Source organism: Lichenostomus cassidix, chromosome 6 (genome assembly GCF_008360975.1).
Source record: "Lichenostomus cassidix isolate B80296 chromosome 6, HeHo_3.0, whole genome shotgun sequence".
NCBI lineage: Eukaryota > Metazoa > Chordata > Aves > Passeriformes > Meliphagidae > Lichenostomus > Lichenostomus cassidix.
Genome location: NC_139487.1, coordinates 208,237 through 230,707, shown reverse-complemented (window position 1 = coordinate 230,707; position 22,471 = coordinate 208,237). Strand labels below are relative to the sequence as shown.

Below are 22,471 nucleotides of genomic sequence, written 5' to 3'. Positions count from 1 at the left end.
ACGTCACGGCCGGACCGAGCCGTGGGAGCGCGCGGGGCTGCACGTGGCCGCGCCGCGCCCGACGGGGCGCCCGACGGGACCCTCCGCCCCACCGCCGGGGTCAGTCAGCCCCGCCCCGCCGCCCCGCTCTGCCCCCGCCGGTGGGCAGCGGGTACACCGGGAGGCGGAGGCGCCCTCCCACTCGCCGCGTAGGGCCCTCCCGCCGCGCGGGGATCCGGCGCAGAGACCGCCGGCTCCTTATCGAGCAGCCGGGCAGCGACCGCAGGGCCCAGGCGGCTGCGCTGCCCCGGAGCACGGAGTGGTAATGCCTGCCGCGATAGCTGATCTGTCGGGTAATCGACTCCGTCTTCAGCTGCGCAGCTGCCGTTCCCTCGCTTTAGAACCCAAAGTTTTAAAAGTGGCTGTGAAAAATTATCTTACGCCCTAGGAATAACTGTTTAGTTAAACTTTGTTGCATATTCTGAAAACGGCTGGCCATGCAGAGGCCCTTCCTTCCTTCCTTCCTTCCTTCCTTCCTTCCTTCCTTCCTTCCTTCCTTCCTTCCTTCCTTCCTTCCTTCCTTCCTTCCTTCCTTCCTTCCTTCCTTCCTTCCTTCCTTCCTTCCTTCCTTCCTTCCTTCCTTCCTTCCTTCCTTCCTTCCTTCCTTCCTTCCTTCCTTCCTTCCTTCCTTCCTTCCTTCCTTCCTTCCTTCCTTCCTTCCTTCCTTCCTTCCTTCCTTCCTTCCTTCCTTCCTTCCTTCCTTCCTTCCTTCCTTCCTTCCTTCCGTCCTTCCTTCCTTCCTTCCTTCCTTCCTTCCTTCCTTCCTTCCTTCCTTCCTTCCTTCCTTCCTTCCTTCCTTCCTTCCTTCCTTCCTTCCTTCCCCAGACCCGACGGAGGGGTATAGCCCCTTTAAAGGGAGAAAAACTGCTGTTGCATCATCGCGGAACCAAGCTCGTTTGCACAAATAGAAAGATCAGAGATATTCCTAATCAAACGCATAGTTACTTGTCAGGAACAGAAGTAGAATTCGGATTTGAGGTTTTTAAGAAAATAATTACGGAAACTGGGCTTATAGCGTGTTCTCCGCGTAGCAACTGCTTTCTTCTACTGGTTTGATACATTGTTAACAAAGGAAAACATTAGCCACAACAAGCGGGGAATTAAAATATTTCAAAGTGTTCACAAAGTAAACACGAATCGACTTGATCATATCAGAACAATTATTAAAAGCGTGGTTCTTTAGATGTGGTCATGTCTGTCGTCAGAATCGTTTGCAGGTGACCACGGTTTCGTTTAACCGGTAACAACACCTTAATGTCAGACTAGGTTTGGGAAGTAATTATTCGGGCTCGTCAATGCTCTTCGTTTTCAGTCGCTGGAGTTACGAGATGTAACAGTCTGTGCACATCTTGTTTTGCGCATCTTTGTAAACAGCTTAATGGACAAACGCGAGATTAAAAACGACGCTGCGCTAAATAAAATTTAATAAACGACTTCATTGCTTTTCCCTCTATCTGTTGCAAACATCAGCAGCGGAGTGAACAGACACAGTGTGTCTGACACGGGCTTTCTCAGCAGAGCCTCATCAGCTCTGTCCAGGCTCGTTTCCGCGACGCCTGCGTGCGTTGGGAAGGGGCTGGCAACGCCACCTGCTCCCTCCGCCTCCGGCACGGCTCCAGCTCACGGAGACGTTCAAAGCCGCTGAAGGCGGCCGGCGGCGGGGCTGATCGGCCCTCTCGAAGAGTCGTGGGTTCAGCCCGGGAATCGGACTGCTCGACGCGGGCAGGCAGGTGCCAGAGCGCGACCAGCCCTCGGCTCGGCTCTGTATCTGCCAACCTGTGCGTCTTCGGGGCATTGACCGCCGACTTTGCCCGCTTCCCGCCGGCCTGCCCGCCCCGGTGCGATGCTGAGGACCAGCAGCGCCTCCGCCCGCAGATGTTGCGCCTCTGAAAGCTGACCCCGCGGCGCTGAGCGGCTCGGTTCGGCTCGGCTAATGAGAGGGGCGCCTCCCGCCCCGCCCGGCCTGGGGTCGGGTGCTGATCCAGACACAGTCAGCCGACAGCCGCTCACCGAGGAGCCGCCCGGCCAGCACGCCGCTTTCCCGCGCGGGACCGATGGAACAAGGTAAGCGCGCGGCCTCCGCCACCCACGCTGCGGCGGGGCGAGACCAATCCACTTCTGCCCTAACGGGTAAGCTCGCCGCTGGGCTGCGGTGCCGCCTGTAGCGGAGAACAGTGGCGGAGCGCAGTGTTCTCCCACCCGGCCTGCCGCCTGCTCCCCACGGACATCCGAGAGTGACCGTGTCTGTGTCCCGCTGCCGCCCCGCTCCCGCGCAGCTTCGGCCGCAGCCAGGAGCGCGCAGCACTCCACGCGTGTCGCCCCCGGCGGCCTCTGGACCACGGCGGCCGGTGACCCTGCGGGGGGCCGCTGCATCGGGACCCTCCCCCATCCGGCGTACGGGCAGAGCCAAAGCCTCCCGCTCCGCCTAAAGCTGCCCTCAGAGTCCGACTGACAGTTTGTATCTGTCATTAGTGACACTTGTTGCACATTAGTGGTGGGTTTGTCCTGTTCATTGACTTTTCTGAAATCTCATACCCTGGGTTTTCCACGTGGAAATATGTAGGGTTTATCTCTGCAGACCCCGAGGCGTGATAAATCTACTTGTGTGTTTGCTCTTCCGATGAAGGAGGAGACTACGGGCAGGCATCGCCCGGTGTCTCCGGCTCCCCGCCCCCGGGCTGCTCGCGAATCCGCTTTCCTTCCCGCCGTTTTCTCCGCGATGCTGCCGGGTCGCAGGCGCTGCCAGGCTGCTCCAGGGCCAAGCACTCCCCTAGCCCTTAAGCAAACCCCGTTCTGGGTGCAGAGCTCGCTCCCCTCGGAGACGCAGTGACCGAGCAGTCCTTGGTGCGACTGCACCGTCCGCTACGCGTGCCCTGGCCCTGGACCCGGCCCGGGCCCCGGCCATCTGACGGCTCGTCCCCCGCGCCCGGCGCAACACTCGGAATCACGCCCGGCAGCCTCTCGCAGCGGAGAGGTGGTCTCGGTAAAATAAGTAGGGGCTTCCTCCCGAGGAGTCCGCGGCTCGGCGGCTGCCGGCGCCCTCGCGGTCTTCGGTGCTTCCTGTGGCAGAGCAGAGGTTACTGGCAGAGGAGTTACTCGAGCAGAAATAAACCAGCTCGAAGCGTTTGTGACGGCTGGTGCGGGCGCTTTCCCGGGTCAGTCCGGCAGCCCTGCAGCGCGTCCCATCGGGGGGACACGCCACCGGCACTATTCCGGTCGGCGCTTTCGGAACGTTCATTTCGACGGAGGAGGACAGGGCAGGGCCGCGGGCCGGGCCGCTGGCAGGGCCGGGTCACCTTGGCAGCGCCGGTCACCTGGCCAGACCCCGCCGCGCGCCGCTCCGCGCCCCGCCTGGCCGGACCGGCCTCCGCGACCCTGCGGCGCCCCCTTGTGGCCGCGAACGCCACGTCCTGCGCACCGAGCGGTCCCTTCGCCGAGCCCGCCGAGCCCGGTCACATTCCTCCCGCGGTGCCCGCTACGTTCCCCCCGCCGAGCGCTGTCCCGCTGCTTTTCTCCGGGCCGAGTGTGAAGTGGCGGCGGTGAGACGGCGCAAGGGGGCCCGGACGGACACCGGAGCCCCGTGCGCGGGAGCCTTAGTACTCTCCCTGCACGGTCCCGGAGCCGCGACGCTCCCGTACCGGGACGTGGGTGGTAAGACCCGCGGTACTGACGTGCTCACCCGTCTTAGTTACAGGCAGAGCAAAGGACGAATTCCCACAGTGTAAAATTAACGACCTTTTTGCTTAGCCCTTGGCATCAGCAGCATTTCTTACAAAGGACATAGAAACAAAATTGCTATCAGGAACAACAAATTCGTCTGGGACTTAACGCATTGCAGCATTCTAAGAGAGGAGTATTGCGGTACGTGGACCAGAATTAAATGCTACAGTACAAATAACTTTAGACAAGTTTTCTTTAACCTACTGATACTTTTTTTTTTTTAATGTGTACAGGCAAAGTACCTTTTCTTGTAGCTTCTGTGCAGCTGAAAATGTCTGAGAGGCTGTGGACTAGAAGCAAATAATCCACGAATAAGAATACTCTCTATCCCCCGCTGTATCGTACATTATTCCAAAGTGCATCTGTAAAGTCCGTGTAAAAAAAGAATGATTGAGGATGTGGGAGCTCAGAGCAGCTCGCTTCACAGGCTTCCTTTACTGAGTTATTCTGTGGCTGAAGGAGGTACGAGTGGAGGAGGGAGGGAAATTATATTGTTGCACGGAGTTACTTAGAGCAATAGTGACAAGAGAGCAGGAAAATCCATGTCCTGGCCCTGTGATGATGCCATCTGCCTGTGTTCCTGACAGTATGGATGCTGCTTCTTCATAGCATACTGAAAAGAGATAATTGTGTTTAAAAATGAGAGCTATTTTGGTTTAATAATGTAGTCACTAGAAAACAAAGTCATTTTAGACTAGATGATCTCTGTTGAAACACCTTCACAGGATGATGTATGTTCTGGGAAAGGCCATATTTAACATTTTTCATTACAATCTTAGGCACAAAAAATAAGAACCTGCTAATGGTGCAGAGCTGAGACTTCATAGTCCAGAGCAGCAACAACAGAAAGTGTGTGACCCTGAGAACAGTGTAACAGAAATGTGAAGAAACATAAAAATTCTATATCTTACTTATATCTTCCTGGGAAGCTGGTTAATTTCATTTGTCAAGCACACAGATGAGACTGCTTTTTAGTGCTTTCTAGAAAGAACAAAACCAAAAGGCTCAGTATGTATTGCAATCTTGTGCCTCTCTGAGGTTTTAATCTCGTTATTAGGGTGGAGGGATATATATATATATAAATCCTTTCAAAAGAACTTATTTCTGCTGAACACTAGAATAGGATTTTAAAGGTATCATGACAAAGTTTTGAATGCCACTGTGTGAATTGGTCTGCTTTGGATTTTAAGCCACAAGTTCTTGAAGCTCTGGAAAACATGAATTAGATTTAAGGAAAGCTTCCGATGTTAGAACCACCAATAATTAACATAGATATTGATGGAAAATAGCATGGACATAATTTCCTATATATTTTTAGGGCAAGAAATGATACAGTATCTGCCAACAGCTTAGATTGTTGTTAGTGTTAAAGGCATTGAGTTTTTAGATCATGTCAAACCTAGGGCTGGTTTCCACCCAAGAACCCTCTCCCACCTCCCTTGTTCCTCCAGTGCTGTTCTTTTCCTACCCATCTCCAGTCTAATAATTTATCCTTTTAGTGAGAGAAGGGTACAAGTTATTCTTTCTAAGTGAGATAAGCCCTTGCAAGCTCTATTTTATCTAACCACGACTGGGAAGTCATTTGCCCTTATTTGTATTAAACAGATGTATATACTTTACCGCAAGTCATTAGTGCTATAAAGAGATTGCTTTCCTATTGATAGCCTGGATGGGGGAATTCAGGAGTGAGTTGCCAATAAATAAAGAGTGTGCTTATAAGCACTATTGATTCTCTCTGAGCCACAGAGAAGTGTTTTGTTAATAAAACTCTTCCTGAATGGGCAAGTGAGGGTAAGAAAAAAGATAGTCAGGGATTCCTGAAAGCAGAGAGGACTGGGGGATGACTTGGGGTGAAAATCTTACATTGTCTTTCTTTGAAGGGTATGGTTTGTAAAAACAGATGACAAAAATGTGACAGCAATTCTTCTGGCCATCCTCAGAAGTCCTGGAGAAAATCTTGAAAAAATTGAAGGTTTAGCACAGCATTTCATATGACACATAATTTCAGAATGATCAGAGAGTTCCCCAAATCATCATGAAAGGAAATTAAAGTATCATTTGCATAGGAAGTGAAAGATTGGTGAGATCCAAATTCCTTTTGTTCTGTCTGGGTTTTGCAACAGTTTGAAAATTGCTTTTCTGAGCTGTTTGGGGAATGTTTTTACATATGCTGGTAGACAGCTATTAGCAGCCAATTCAGGAGCAGGTAGGAAGAGGAGCAGGGTGATTCTGAGAGGAGAGTCCTTTCATTGGGAAGGAGAGCAGAGTCCTTTCATTGGGAGCTGGAAGAATAGCGGATTACTGAGGTCTATGGTGCTTGTACTGTCTTGTGTGTTTCTTTCATATTCATCCAGCTTGCTGAAAATCAGTATTAGTTACAGAGCCATTTTCCAAGAAAGACAACAGGACAGAACTGGATGGACAGCAGGACAAAGCTACAGTACAGTTGTGTTCTCTGTGACAACATGTTCAACAGTAGGATTTCCATCATCTTCAGAGCATGTATTCCATCATGTAATTTATATTTGTACACTGACAGGCTATTCCTTAAAGAGTATCTCGAGAGAATAACAGATTATAATCTTACTTTAGCTTTGGCAAACCTTTTAACTGTGGTAAGTGAGAAGACTTTCCTGGTGGTGTGCTGATCTTTCTCTCATTTATTTGGAGAAGACATAAAACAATGATAAATGATGGGCATCCATCAACCATTTAGTTATGTGAGACCCAATATTTGAATTACCCTCAATGTGGAAAAGTAGATCAGCTATATAACATTCATTTTATATTATTACTCTTACCAACAAAAAATGTTATTGGACTGATGGACATTTAAAATATCCTATGTCTTCAGGAAGCTGATTTCTTCAGACTAAAATGACAATATGAATTCAGAAAGTTTCTGGCTGTATTACAAATGCATCATATACTGCTTTCTTTATGCAGTTTCCCTCACCATTAAGACATACTACCTGTGAAGGTATCTAAGAAATTACATGCTATCTGTGGGGGGCTTGGTTGGTTGATTGACTGTGGTTTGGATTTTGTTTTGTTTTTTTAAACATTTACTTCGTGTTTTGTTCCAAAAAGCTCTTACAGAATTCATTACCTCTTCTGCCCTTACGTTTTATCTTCTTTTCTAGATCACTTTCCATCTATTATTTTTTGTTCCTACAATCAGTGATGACATTATTTAGGTTTTCTTTGGGAGATTTGTTATATTTTTTCCATGGTATTTAAAAATTAAAGAATGCTTTTTAAAAATCAGGATTTGTCAAAACACTCAAGAAAAGAACCTTCACTGGAAAAAACTGCTTCTGCTGTGATTTGCCTTCCATATTCACCCAGTCTGCTGGAATTAGTATTATTTAGAGCTGTCTTTCTATGACAGAATTGAATTTACATCACTTGAGGGCACTGTAATATTATTTACCGTAATTTTCAAGAAAAATACAAAAGGGTAGTGTTTGAAATGGTCCCCATTTTTCTTCCTCTTGCAATTACTATCAACTTCAGGAACAAGCATACAACTGAAATGGAACAAAATCATTAATAAAGAAAAGAGGTGTTGTTGAAGGCAGGTATCTTGGAAAGAAGGCCATCCTTTTCTCATCTTACTAACATTGTTTCCTTGTGCCCACTGTAGAATGATGGCAATTTTAAATACAATGCTAATATTATTTTAAATTATGTGTTACTAGTGTGGCAGTGATTGCTATATAAAATAATGGAATCGCTTAGGTCAGAAAAGACCTCCAAGATCAGGGAGTCCAAGTGCTAACCAAGCACCACTGCATTCAGCACTAAACTGTAGTCCTGGGCTGCACTTCTAGCAGTTTACATTTGCTGCTTCTTGTCAGTGTGCAGAAAAGTGCAGAGCTGATGTAAAAGCACCCAATGATTATGCTGTATTCATGTTACTTACACTACTTATACACTTAGCTAGAATCATAGAGCCACTGGCTGGTTTGGTTTGGAAGGGAACTTAACGACCATCCTGTTCTAATGGTGGAGTGCCACGGGCAGGGATACCTTCCACTAGACCAGGTTGTTCAAAGAGTATAAAAGAAGTGAGAAACAGGAGCAGTAAAAATCTCCCTGCATGGACATTCCTGATGTGGATTATTTTCTCTATCTTGCCAGGTTCACGCTCTCTCTTATCTTTTTCCACACTGCCCTCTCTCTCTCTATTTTCTTCTTTACTGTTTTTCTGTCTTCTCTGTAGTAATTTGATTTCACCATCTCTTTATTTTCCCTTCTAGTGCAGGAAGAGGGTCCCCAAGCACCCCGGGGTATAGTTCCAATAAGAAGGGCTCTGTGCAGCTCAGGAGCTTCTCTGCAGGAGGATGTGCTCCCAGGGCTCACAGCTTATAGCACTGATCAGTGTACTCCTCCCTTCTCACAGGGAAGCAGCTGAACTCTCCCAGTGTATGTTCACTTAAAAGCACACCCTGGAGCCTTATTGTTCTCTTTAAACAACATGAAACACAGCGAAACCTTCATGTCAGAAACTAGATAGTATTTATAATTTTGTTAGAATAATAACCAAGTGTGTTTCCACCAGAAAAGCACCTCAAGAATTTACTTTTTTAGTTTGGTTGTTTCAGCAATCCAGGAGTACATTCAGAAATTGTTCTATAGATAATACATTCTACAATGACCAATGTGACTGACCTAAATAATACTTTTAATCTGTGTATGCTGATTGGATTAACAAGGGAATGATACTGTTTGTTTGGCAGTTGAGGACAGAAGTGAATGAGCTCAACTGTGTTTTGCATAACAGGATTTCTTGGTACTACTAATGGAAAACAGAAAGTTGTGTCAGATAAAGTAGTTTAAAAATACACAGGAAGGACTCATTGAGGAATTATCCTGTATTAAAGAAAAATGAAAATAAAAAAAATATTTTAAAAGCTGCATTTAAAGACAACTCTCCCTTTAAAAGGCATGGTATGAACCTTGCATTAGCTCTTCCAAAAAAGCTATTAAAAATTACCAGAAAAAGACAAGAATACCCTGTGCATCTGGTCCTCTTGGTTTGTATGCCTTGTCTTTATAGATACTTAAGTATCTTGAAGCAGTGAGGTGAGATTAATCTCTTGCAGAGACTTTCCTTCCTTGAAATCTGACCAGTCTAATACATTACTTTATTACATTAACGTCACCAATATGAAATATATGTAACTTGCATTCCTGAAATCTGACTAGGAAGTTAGTTTTTGCTCTAGTGAGAGACTGAATTACTTTGGAGAGGACCTTTGGTATGTGAAATATGAACACTATGGGGAGAAGGAAGGGTGTACCTTGGTTTGAGGTCCTGTGGAAGCAGAGGTGCAGAATTCCCCAGTGCTTGGGGATGCCACAACTGGAATGTGATTGCCTGTCCAGTCTTAGTTCCTCTTCTGACATGCTGGTCTGTCGAGAACTTTAAATTATGGAAGGCCAATAAAATGATGAATAAGAGTGTTTTGAACATCTCTGTGCCATCCAAAAGTTGTGCATTTTATCTCAGATGGAACTTACAGGTGAGAACTCTCTTGGCATAAGATTTGCTAATAGATTAGTTGCTTTAGGTTTTGCCTTTAGTTTTTTAATTTTTTGGTTTGAGATTTGGACACTTTAAGTTTTGTCTCAGCGTAGTTGAAAATCACATTATAGTATCATTTATGAGATTAATTATAGAAATAAACTAAAACTATTAACCAGTGATTCACTTTCTTGTAAAAATCACAGCGAAAATGTGGAGGGAATGTTATCACAAAAGCATGGGAAGAACCAAACTTTAAGACATTGTTAGAGTGGGACAATAGCCAGAGTCATTCTTCCATGCTTGCTAATCATGAAACCTCAGCTTTCCACAAGCAGATGTTTGTTGACATAGTGGCAGGTATTGATACAAAGGAGAGATACAAACCCTTTCACAGAATTCTATAGAATGATAGGTGAGAAGAGGAAATATGAAGGCAAAGATGCAGCAACATAAGGGTCCTGCAGCCTTTAGTCTTAATTCTCAGCTCCATAAAGGGTTTAGGATATGCTCAGTGTTTCATAGCAAGTGCTTATTGAACATGGTTAGGCAGTTTTATTCCTAGCAGATTTTTTTCATTTGTGATGTTAACAAACACTTTGCAGTGTTGGTAATGTATCAACATGGAATGCAAACTCTTTTTCCACATGTATGCTCTGTATGTAAAATCATGAGGCTTGACTTTACTTTCACACACTCTAATGTGCAGTTTCTACCCTCTCACATGTCAAATGACCAATACCTCTTTTTCTTTTTTTTATTTCTTGTATTAATTTTAACATCCAATTTGCCAAATTAATTATGACAGTGATCCTTTCTTCTGTACTGTTGCTTCACCTCATTCCACACTATGTATTCAGGTTTTCTGGGGTCATTCCTCTTCCCCACTGCTGCTTGTTCTGGGAAAGATGAAAGACTGGATTTATTTATACCAATTAAGATAATTCTGAATTGTTTTATATTCATTTTAGCCCAGATAAACTGAATTGCAAAAGTTAAATGTATCTTGTAACCACTTATGCAGAACATAAGGACTTTTAAATTGTTGATGACAGAGGAACACTCTGTATGCGTGGAACAAACTAACTCACAAAATTTGTTACTGGAACAGGGGTTAAAAGACTAAGAAGCAGTAGTTATTAGGAGATTAGTAAAGTACTAAGAAGCAGTAGTTATAAGAACTCATGGAAAAAAGGGTTCAAAAAGACCTGTTCAAAGGGAGAAAAGACTGTGGGAGATCTTAAAGTTGTTTCTTTCCAAACAAAAATAAAATTTATTAGGTAAAACCTAATTCAGGTGGACAAGAGAGTATATAAAAGATGCTATGCCATCAGAAAACTCTAATCATAAGTCATTATGAGCTCCATTGCCACTGGAGTAAACAGGAAATGTGGTTGACAATTTCTGGTGTACCTCAAAGGAAGTGCTGGATATATTTCCATGTTTGTGAAAGCATCCCCAAGTGTAGTCAGTTAGCAGAAATGGGACTTACATTCAGATCAGCCCTAGTTGGGGAAACCATCTGCAAAGAGACTGAAATTAATTATTTACTGATAGAGCAGGAGAAATAGAGCCCCTTTGATTTTTCACATTTCAGACTGCTTTTATCAAAGTGAGTAGGAAGAGATAGGAATGTTTTATGTAGGCTCTTGAATACTCTTAATAATATTCAAAATTACTATTTAGAGCTGAAGCACATATTAAGTCATGTAGGATCAAGTCAGGGTCAGCTCTTGAAATCCATATTTGCAATTAAGTTTCAGTAATGCCTCTGTTCTTACTATTCTGTTAAATTCCATCAATTTAATCAGAGGTTGGATGAGACACTTAAGCAATGAACTAAAAAATTCTGCCAGCAAAATGATCAGCATGTTCAGGTCTGTGTGAAACAGACCTTTGCAAAGTACTGTGCTATCATAAATCAAACAAAGCTTTACCTGCTCAGATGAGCCCACAAACTGCAAGATATTGTTAACGTCTTAAGTAAATACAGTTTGCTAATATTTTTTTCTGATGCTCAGTATGTGCTTTTTCCCCCTTCAATTTGCATTAGTTTTTTCTTCTTAGTTAACAGAACATGTTTTTTTCAGATACCAGCTCTTTTATATATTGCTGGTTACTGGAATTCCTGCAATTGGGCTGGTGTCTTTCCCAGTGAAGATTTTACCTCAGGGCAAAGGGAAATCTCCACTCCCATCATGAGCAAGAGAGCAAACTAATTCCTCCAAGTCACTTGAAAGGGCAAGACAAAAATTTTCTATTATAATTGTTCAGTGTTTTCTGAGAACACACTTCAAATGTGTAATCGCTAGCTTACAGTAATTGTGAGAAAATAAAACTGCAGCTGAAAAAAAATCATGGAGGAAATCAGTTTTGAAAAGCAGGTGCCAGCTTCTGAGTCCTCTTTTTGCAGGCACACTTGCAAACTAGAAATGAATGCTTTGGTGACACATCCTGATCAACTGGAAAAACTCACTTCACTGATGGTTTTTTTGCATTGTATCTTGATGTTTGGGCTGTCTTTCAGACAAAGTGTTCTCCCATCAAAGCCTCTGAATGGGGTCTATGAAAGTTCTTTACAATATCTTTACAACATGTTACTGCACAGGAGTAACAACTCACTCCTCTACTCCCATTTTGATGTAGTGCTCTGAGGGGTTTTGGTTCTGCCAGGCAGCAGGAAGAGAATATTTGTGTAATTTACAGAAGTTGCATTGAGTCTAAAGCCCATTTCCTACACTCACCTTTCAACAGGTTCTAAAAGAGTGTGGGCCTATATTGGGAGTCCATAAATGAGACAGATAAATCACTGCAGTCCTGTGACAGGTTTCTCAAGGTAAGTCTGTCAGCAGGTTCCACAGGTGCTTTCCTTGAGCCTTCCCAGGCATGGAAAGGTTAAATGTAGCCACCAAATAAACTAGGTTTTTGACTGTCATAACTTAAAAATAAGAAAAATCATTACAGAAAGGGTTGCCAGGCACAAAAATGGTTTGCCCTGAGAGGTTGTAAAGTCGTCATCCATTCAAAACCTGACTGGAAATGATCCTGGAGAAACCTCTTTGGCTGCCCCTGCATTGAGTAAGGGGCTCAACTAGAGCTCTCCTAAGGTCCCTGCCAGCTTCAGCCCTTTTGTGCTTCAGTGATTAATTAGACTCAACAAAACCGTATTTGATTATGTGACCTGAGAGTTATGTTTTCTAGATTTGTAATGTAATATGTAACAATATCTAGGCATAAGCCACCATAATTTCAGTTTAATTTCTAATTTAAACTAAATGCTTGTGCATTCTCTTCAGCTTCTCCCTTATGAAAGCAGAACAAAAAGTGACCTTATTGTATCTTTTTAAAACAACTGTAGTAAACTAGGTTCTTACATTCTTTTTGGAGATATTTAGTTAGAATGGCATTATCAAATATAGGATATTGAAACAGATATAAATACACCTAATTCCAAAGTCATCCACAGACCTAATTTTTTTCTGGATTTTTTAATATTTTATTAAAAAAAAAAAAAAAAAGAGAAAGCCCAGGATTGGAAAGACTGTTTTTTGTCTGACTTATTTGATGATTTCTCCTCAAGTTCCCTTCTGACCATTTTCTCTTCTCTGTGTCTGCAGCCTCTAGGAGAACCCACCCAACCCAGGAGCACTCACTGTCCAGCTTCTCCTGAGACCTGAACCTGCCCGTGGTGTACCTGGTTCTCCCCTGCTGGCTCTCACCAGCTTTTACCACCTTTTTTTTGTCACCACCACCCCAGCTCAAGTCCAGACAGTGGTCCAAGGTGGGCCTTGAAGAGAACATTTCTCTTTGTGGGTGCCTGGTGTACCCCAGTGCTGCCCAGGGACCGAGGGCAGTTCCTGTACTGCTGCCCCCCAGGTTCTCACAGGGATGTGCAACCACAACATCCCTGCACGAAGACTCAGGCAAGACCACCAGCTTTCAGAGTGGGCTAACAAAATCTACAGCAGTATTTGGCTGGAGAAACACCAGCTCCAGCCCAGTTACTGGATGCTCTGAAGAGATTAAGTATTCATGTGTGATGGAAGCTGGCTGGGTACATTTGGTCAGCACCATTTGCTCACAGAAATGAGTGCCTGAATCTCTGGCTGGATATTGTCTTTTTCCAAAACAGAAGTCAACTTATGGGAGCCAGGTCCATCATTGAGGTAGGCATCCATGTACAGCATAGCAGCCAATTTGGTTGTATAAAAAGTAGTATCCTTCACTGAGATTCCCACAAAACCTCTATGCAGAAGGAAATGCTGTTTGCTCTAATTAAGTGTGACTAAACCAGAATTTTCCTGGGGACAAATCTTTCACAATCCCTTTAAGGAGTGAAGGCCACTGCTGTCATTAGATGGCAGCATCTGGGGACCAAAACTGAGGAAAACAATTCAACCACTTGAAATACCACACTGACTTTATAGCTCATTTCCCTGCTTGTGTCTCATGGGATGGTAAATTCCAGGCTAATTCATCAGCTGCCACACACAGTTTCAGACACCAGATTTGATCTTTGTTTCTGTCACCCTGATTTTTTCACACTCTTGGAATTATTGTGGGTGTATTATACAAGTGCTGTTATTTACATGTCCCCTCAACCTCACTGACTGTATGTTCCCTTCTACAACCAGCAGCAGTTTGTCCATAGCTGGAGGCTCTTTTGTTGTCTGCCAACTCTTCTCTTCACATAAAGTGTTAGTCAGGAGCACTTTTGCCCAATCATGCTTCAGTTCTGCCCAAGAAAGTGAAGGCTGCAGCAAGTCAGATATGTGAGATAATGATGAGCAGGGACTTCTTGGTTTGCATGGGCTTCACATTTATCAACAGACTTTCAGTATTTGGAAGTTCAGGAAAAGGAATTTGGCATTAATAGAAAACAGGACTTTTACTAATAAAAGGAGCTAAAGTCCTTGTGGTGCAATGTTGGAGAACATCTGTCTCCTTAAATGAAGGCTACAAACATGAAATACTCCTGTTCTCCCTTGTGCTCATATGACAATGCTTTGTCTTTCTAATCTTGTCTGGTACTGATTTCAGAAAAAAAGTTTCACAAACAAAAATGGGGGAGAAAAATCCATGTATTTAATATTTGGAACTAAAGGAAGGAAAAGGGCCTGCAGTGCAAGGTGGTGGCAAATGTGAGCCAAGTAGCAATTGCAAACCCCTGCAGCTGCAAGAAGTGCAACTGCTGCAAGTTCTAACAAGAGAGTACATCACAGAGAAGCACTGACAGTCATTAAGTTGACCTGCTGAAGAAGAAAAACAAACAAAATGGGCAACCAAGACAGTGTATTTTAAAAGGATTCTAAGCAAAGAGAAAGCACAAGATAAAGAAAAGAGAATGCATTTAAGCTGTAACCAGAATCATAACTCACGCAAACAACCTTAACAATATGAGAACATAAAACAACAAGAAAATAGCTGGTAACAATAGTTATCCATTAGTTTTGGGGGTTTCAATGTACAATCAATAAATTTGTATTTTAGAGAAGTCCACATAGTACCTCCCCTGTTGTACAGAGTCCTGGTTTCATTCCCACACCCACAAGAATTTAAAATTGTACATAATTTCTAACAAGGGAATGTTCAAATTTGATTTTAATGCCGTGGTCAAGATTGTCTACTGTGTTATGCAGGGAGTGGAACTATGCTGCATCATATCATGCAAGGACTGTCTGGAGGCATTTTAATGTTGTTCTGTGTCGATTGTTATTTATGACACTTGGAATTTTTTAATATTCCTGCTGAATAAGTATAATTTTGTGAGTAATTTTGTTGCTAGATTTGAACTGCTTAAGCAATGTCTCTTTCCTTTTCAGTTACTAACCATTTAAAAATATCTTTGGTATTTTGGATATGGTAAGTAGGAAACTTTTTTAGTTCAAAATTTTCTTATGCTTAACTGTTTCTGCCAGTATCCACAAATCCTTATGATTCCGTTCCTGCATGCCAAAAGATTTTAGCCTGTGTCAACAAGATATTTCACGTACAAACCAAAGTAAATCTGAAGGCAGGAGACTGTATGGACAGACAGTGTTACTCAGTCTTGCTCTCACTGCTTATTTATTGTTTTATTCATTTATTCATTTATTCACGTGTTGTATATGCTGTGTGTTCAAAGTGTGAATTCTCTAAGATAAGAACTGGATTGCTTTTGGTTTTTTGATTCTGGTTAAAACTGAGAGTCTGATTAATGATTAATGATTACAGTCCCAGGAATTATCTCACAACACAGCAGAATTTTTTTTTTTTTTTTTTTTTTTTTTTTTGCTAGCTATCCATCTTGATTTGTGGAATAATTACTGGCTGTAAAGCAGGAGTTTGTTTGTCACACTGTCTGTCACACTGTTAATGCCTCATGAGGGTGCAGAGATGACTGTGCTACTTATCTCGGGAAATGGACACAAGTAACCCTAACTGCTGATGACTATCAGAGTTCAGATATATCCAGTAGTTTTTATCAGAAATATATGACTTAATTTTCCTGGTGTCTGTTGTCAAGCTGTATTTCTTTTACTGTATTCACAAATGCTATCTTTAAAATACTGTTTTGTTTCTTTAAGATTTGGTTACTAAAACTGTAGTTAGAATCATTATGCCTTCATCAGGAATGACATTAATACTGTCTCAATAGAAGATGAAATTCCACAGAATATATACTTAATTTGGAGCTTTAAGCCAGCCTGAAATGCGGGCAGGGTTTTTTAGTGTGGTGTCACATCCATTTTCCCACATGAATCTCTCCAGGGATGCCCCCTTCCAAGAAAACCATTCAGGCAGAGTTTCCCCCTTGCTGCACTCACATCATCACCGGGGAGATGATCATCGCTCCACCCCTGCACTGATCACACAGAAAAAGGAAAAAAAAAACCCTGCATTTTTTACTGTTCTTAAAGTGTGGGAGGCTTCCAAGCAAACACTGAATTTTTCCCCCCGGAGTAGGGCTGTGCTGAGGAGCATTTCAGCACTGCTGGCTGCTGCTGCAGGAGGAGGAAACCTGCAGCTTCCATAGCTGGGTTCTACTACAGCTGCAGTGGGAGATAGGAAGGAGGCAATGGGCAGAGAGGGGCAGAAGTTTCTCTAAGAGTTATTCTTGCACATTCTTGCCCTGTTCCCACATTCACTCTGCAGCACTAAACTTTCCTCCAACTGACACATTTTTTCCTCGATTATTATTGAAAAGCAGAAGGAGGGGGAGTTTGCTCACACTTTTGTTGGAGACAGCAAACTTCTCCTTTTAATCCTGATTATTATTTACTGAGTTGAAACTCCAATATTATGTCATATTCTTTTTGCTACTGAGAGGAATAATGGATGCATTCAGAGCATTTGAAAATGAGTCGCTCTTGTCTAGTTACTCTGCTCCTGCTAGGTGGGATCCCTTCCGTCGTCCCTTGGACTCCATCCAGCCCTGGCAATTCAGGCTTCTGGCAGCAGTAATGTTGGTGGTGACCTTCCTGTCACTGGCTGAGAACCTGTCTATAATCCTGGTAACTTCTAAGTTCAAGCAATTGAGACAACCTGTCAATTATATTATTGTCAATTTGTCTGTGGCTGATTTCCTGGTCTCAGTGACTGGTAGCACCATCAGCTTTTTAACAAATCTAAAAGGTTATTTTTATATGGGATACTTGGCCTGTGTACTCGAAGGATTTGCTGTCACATTTTTTGGTAAGCTTTATTGTATTTGTAGTTGTATATTCTTTTCCTTCAACTTTGTTCAATGAGTTTACTGCAGCCTCCTAAGTCACTGACTTTGCATGCCTTTGAATTCACTGATGTTTTCCTCAGTTACATATATTCTGTAGTGGAGAGTGAAAAATGGATCTCTCTATCCCTGTCATATACACAGCCTGTCGCATGTGTACTGAGTGTTGAATATATTTCATAGAGGGAGGAAAACTTAACAATAGAATAGCCGTGTTGTGGGGTTTATGGTAAAACAATTTCAGGAAAAAAATCTTGGTGCATAGCCATTTTCAGTATTTGTATTTAGGTGTGTGCTTATGTGGGTAAATAAGAGAGAGAGAAAAAGAGTGAGTGGCTGCCCATAAACTGTGGAAAATTTCAGGGCATGCAAACATCTTATGTTCCCTACCCTCCGGTGGTTCTGAGGAGCAGGGACACACCTGTAACAGTCACTTCGTACACCTCCACCTTTTTGTGATTTCTTTTTCATGGCTTTGTTCACTTACTACAAAAAATATTAGAAGAACTCTAAGAGGAAAAATCATCACATAGTACCCTGTGTAAATACACCTCTGCAGAATAAATGGGGTATTAGTTTAAAATGGGATATCTACTTACTTGAGACAGACACTCATTCCTGCATCCTGTCCCTGTTTCTGAAGCTGCATAAAGACAGCCAGTAATGCTTGTCATTGCTCTAAATCACACAGTGCTGATCCTCAGCTGGAAAAGGAGTCCCACAGCTGCTCTCTGCCTGTGTAAGCTAGACATAGGGAATGTCAGTGAGGAACAATCCTTCTACATCTTTTTGTGGCATGTAAGTCATGTCTTATGGAGAAAGATCAGGCTCTTTCAAGATTTTGGTGTCCCATCAGGTGATACGTGCCTAAACTATTTGATGCTGTGGGAAGCTGTCGGCAGGTTTGAATTTTATGATAGTCTGAAATATTTTTTGCAAAGATAGTGTTTTGAAGATACATTTTAATTAGTTAATTTAGATGCTACACATAATTTGCAGCTTTTCAGAGTAGAACCGAATGAAAAGTGTAAGTCATAATCACTTAACTGGCCTGATTAGCTGCTTGGTTTTTTAACCCTTATACTGTGGACTGACAAACTAGACAAATGTGAAATTCTTATGCTCTTCATGAATACTAGAATAATGCACATAAATTGCCTATCTTTTCATAACCTGTGTTGGTGGAAAAGGTGTCTGATGTGGAGGGTGGTCAAAGAGAGTAACTGGCTGCCCACAGTGGTTGTGGAGTCTCCATCTCTGAAGATATTCAAAACCCCACTGGACTTGGTCCTGAGCAACCAGCTATATGAACAGTGCCTGAAGGAGGATGATGACTTCCAGAGACACCTTTCAACCTAAACAGTTCCGTGATTCTGTAATTTGGGGTGGTGTATTTTCAGTGATCTATCCAATTTTTGATGCTGACTGTGTTCTCTTGCTACACGCATTGTAGCTCTCTGGTCTCTTGCTCTGTTGGCTTTTGAGAGGTACACTGTGATCTGCCGCCCATTGAGAATTATGCGCTTGAGGGGGACGCATGCAGCCCTAGGTATTGTCTTTGTGTGGACCTTTTCCTTCATTTGGACCATTCCACCAACAATGGGTTGGAGCAGTTACACCCCCAGTAAGATTGGAACTACTTGTGAGCCCAGCTTGTAAGGCCACTCTCACAGAGTGTGTATGGTAAAGAAATAAAGCTTGCAGCTCAGGACATCTTAGGGCCAGGAATTTAAAGGAAAGGTTTAAAGATCATGTACATCTCTGCAAAAAACCCAAACAAACAAACAAAAACCCAAAAAACCAAACCAAAACAAAAAAAAACCAGATGTAAAAAAGTTGTAATAAAACCGATAAAAATTTTTCATAAGCAGTTTTTAAAACAAAAATTTCTAAAGGATAGAACCTCCATCTCCAATGAAAATAATCACCCTATACCCTGTGTTTTTGTCAGGAGTCAAAGGACAAAGACAGATTTTTTCAGAAAACTGGACAAAGCTCTGAGCAAGCTGGTCTGACTCCAAAGCTGGCTCTGCTTGTACCGGGAGGTTGGACTACATGTCCCTTCCCACCTAATCGGCCCCAGAGTTCTATCGTACTGCACCTGTGGTCATAGGATCCTCTCCTAGCCCATGGGGAGTGAGATGGCCCAGTACACCATGTGGTGATACAACTAGAGTTGTAATAAAACTTTGAATAAAAACATTTGACAAAAATACTTGTGACTTATTTAAAAAGCAAAATTAATATTTCAAGAAAATAATAAAAGTGCATACTAGTAACACATACACAAGGTATTTTCTATTTTATACAGGTACTCAGGAGCTTATGCTGACCATACATATATTATTGCATTCTTCACCACCTGTTTTATAGTGCCTTTATTGGTGATTTTGGTATCCTATGGAAAACTGGTGCAGAAGCTAAAAAAGGTAAGAAGAAGAAGCACTCATAAGTAGGCTTTTAAAATGTGTATGTATGCAAATATTTGGAATTACTGTGTTTGATTTTCTGTGAAGATCAGACATAAGCAGATCAGATTTGCAGGCAACAAACACTCTCAATTGCATCCCTTCTTATATAATTATCCTTACACAGAGAAATTCATGCTACGGTTAGAAGTGATTTTTCAGAGAGTGCAGTTTGCCTCACTTATCAGTGCATCTCATTAGTCAAACATCATACAAATTAAAGAATGTCTGCCTTATAAATAAATGGAATGACCCAGTATTGATTTATTCACAACTGTACTTCAATTCAGTGACATTTCATAAGACTCTAACCAAGCAAATCAGAATGTAGCTTAAAATGACGGCAGCTGTAAATTTTAAGAGTGCTGGCTACTACTTTGTAACACTTTCATTCAAAGTAAGATGTAGCCTTTGCAAATAATGCAATGCTGTTTAGTAAATAAAATATTTGATTGTCCAGGAATATTTAAAAAACCTGAGAAATGCTTTTGAATTTTATTCAATAGCTGTGTTGACCTGATCCAAAGGAGAAGCTGCAAAAAGTGAAAAAGAAGACAATAGAATAGGAAAATTCCTATGTGGAACAGGACTTGGGGAGAAGATTTTGGGACGATATTGATATTTCTGTTGACTGGAAAGATGCCTTGACATTGCTTCAGAAGTAAATTCAGTAAATTTCTTCAAGAAGGAAACTTTGGGTGACACTGTGAATCCTCTAGCATGGAAACTATATAGCTCATTAAAGTCACTGGTTGGACACCTTGTTGTTTGTTTTCTAGAATCTTTTCTCTTTTCTTAAAAAGTGTCAGATTCACAAGGCAGGCTGGGAAGTACCAGGAGACCTGAAAGACAAGTGACTAGAATGGTTGTCTTTATGATCGTTGGCTTTCTAATCTGCTGGATGCCATATGCCACCTTTTCTATTCTGGTCACTGCATATCCCTCCATTGAGTTGGATCCTTGTCTGGCAGCAATTCCAGCTTTCTTTTCCAAAACAGCTACTGTTTAATTATTTATGTCTTTATGAAAAAACAGGTACTGTATGCTCTTGGAGTGTCCCAACACTCATATTTCACTATTTTGTCTTGCATTATAATGAATTATTTCTACCTACCAATGTGTTAGTTAACAACCACTACAATATCCAGCATTTAGAACAAAAAAAATTGTCTGCTTGGTGGAAGATAGCATAAGCCTCTGAGCATTATTGAAATATAAATGTCAGTTTTGATATTATGGAAGAAATTCAGCCTTTAGGGAACATCAGTTAGTTTCCTGTATGAAAATTACATTCTCAAGACTATCCCAGTATATTTCAATAATTCTTTAGGAACACAACACCAGTAAATTGACAATGAGGTGGGATGAATATTTTTAACTATTGAATTTGTATTGGGGAAATGAGGCATTTTTGATTGTATGTGCAGGGGGATGGAAGTACTGCATATGCCCATTTAACAGGGAGCTTTCTTCTCTGGAATGAGGGCAGAGGAAATGGATGCAGAGGAATGGATGCATCCATTGGATGCAGAGGAAAAGAATTGATGTGGGGATGGACCAGAGTGCTGTGTGGTCACAGTGATAACAGGCATGATAACAAACATGAGTAGATTTCTGCAATGAATGCAGCAACTGAGAGTGGTGGCATCAAGCGGAGTATAAGCATATAAATGAAATAAAGAAAACCAGTTAAGTTACTATTGAATAAGAAATGGTGAAAATATTTATCCAGTCCTGCAGAGAGAGCTATTGTTTATCTCACGTCCTGTGCACAGCACCCTGTCCATGCATCTCCCAAAGCATGGTAGACGTGTGCCGCTCTTCACCCTGTTCATGGATGTGAACAACAAAAACCCATCTTTCAATAGCTGGGAATTTAGTATAGGAAAGCAGGAGTCTGGAGAAATGACCAATTATGTCCATTAGATATGGTTACCTAGAAGCAGAAGAGGAAAATTATTTTTTAGAATAAGATTTACCAGTAGTTTCGGTCTTTTCAGCACATAATTCATTCTCAGGTTTAGAGTTCTTCATGGTGGAATGGCAAATGTATTTTATGGGGTTATTTCGTCATATTCCTGACTCATTCATGAGAGAATTTCCAAGACTTTTAGCTAATACACAGACTGATTTATAGAACAACTTTTAAATTTCTTATATGTGTTGATTGATCTCCTCTTTTTTCAACTTTTTAGTTCAGGCAGTGCCTGATTCAAATGTTCAGTTGCAGTGCCATAGGAACTGCGGAGTCCAACATGAACCTGACTTCAGAGAGAGCAGGCCTAACCCATGACAGAAGAGTCAGTGAGATGTTCCCCATGACAGTTCATAGAATCATTTCTAAGAGGAAAACTGGAGATGAACACAGAAATTGACAATCTTTGGCTCAGTTGACCACTGCAGAAAATAAAATTTGTCCCATGTAGAGCAGGAGAGCGGATCATTAATGCAAGCTACAGTGTATTTCATTGTTACAATCATCTAATATAAAACTGTGTTGTCATTGGGGGACATTATGCTCCTGGGGACGCCAGCTTTTGAGATTCCAGGCTCCCCAGTGCATGTCAGAGCTTCTTGGTTCTGCGGATGCAAACAATCCAGCCAGAAGGGGAATCCTTTCCTCCAATGCATTCCTCTTCCCAATCCACAATCAACTTGCAGCAGGCAAGGCACTGCTGCTCTCCTCTGGGAAGCAGTTGTGCCTCTGTCTCTCCAGTCCTTAAACTTCTCTCTCTGCTTAAGTCACATCGTCACTGCTTTTAATTGGGCTACTGATTCTGGAATAAGTTATTAACTTGTTATAACACCTCTGCTTTCAGAAGCAAGGACTGTAACACAAATACTCCCTCTGTGAACAGTGAAAACTAATGGAAATTGCCAGCTTTCCATCACTGTATTCCATCTCGTATTTAATTCACACAATAGCACGCAGCCATATACTTTGCTTTAGTGGAATGTCACTTGTTCATGCAAAGCCAAGGCAGATTATGAGTGTAATAAAGA

At 42.4% G+C, this 22,471-nt stretch overlaps 1 protein-coding gene across 1 annotated transcript; it reads left to right on the top strand.

Moving 5' to 3' along the window:
- The first annotated feature begins 15,137 nt into the window (after nucleotides 1-15,137).
- On the top strand, nucleotides 15,138-21,862 carry LOC146435013 (opsin-VA-like). The gene is given in 8 exon segments (XM_085064504.1): nucleotides 15,138-16,963; nucleotides 18,445-18,655; nucleotides 19,312-19,429; nucleotides 19,596-19,611; nucleotides 20,272-20,472; nucleotides 20,475-20,503; nucleotides 21,664-21,837; nucleotides 21,839-21,862. Coding segments are annotated over 8 exon segments (1,134 nt in total). The 5' UTR covers nucleotides 15,138-16,602.
- Nucleotides 21,863-22,471: the final 609 nt, after the last annotated feature.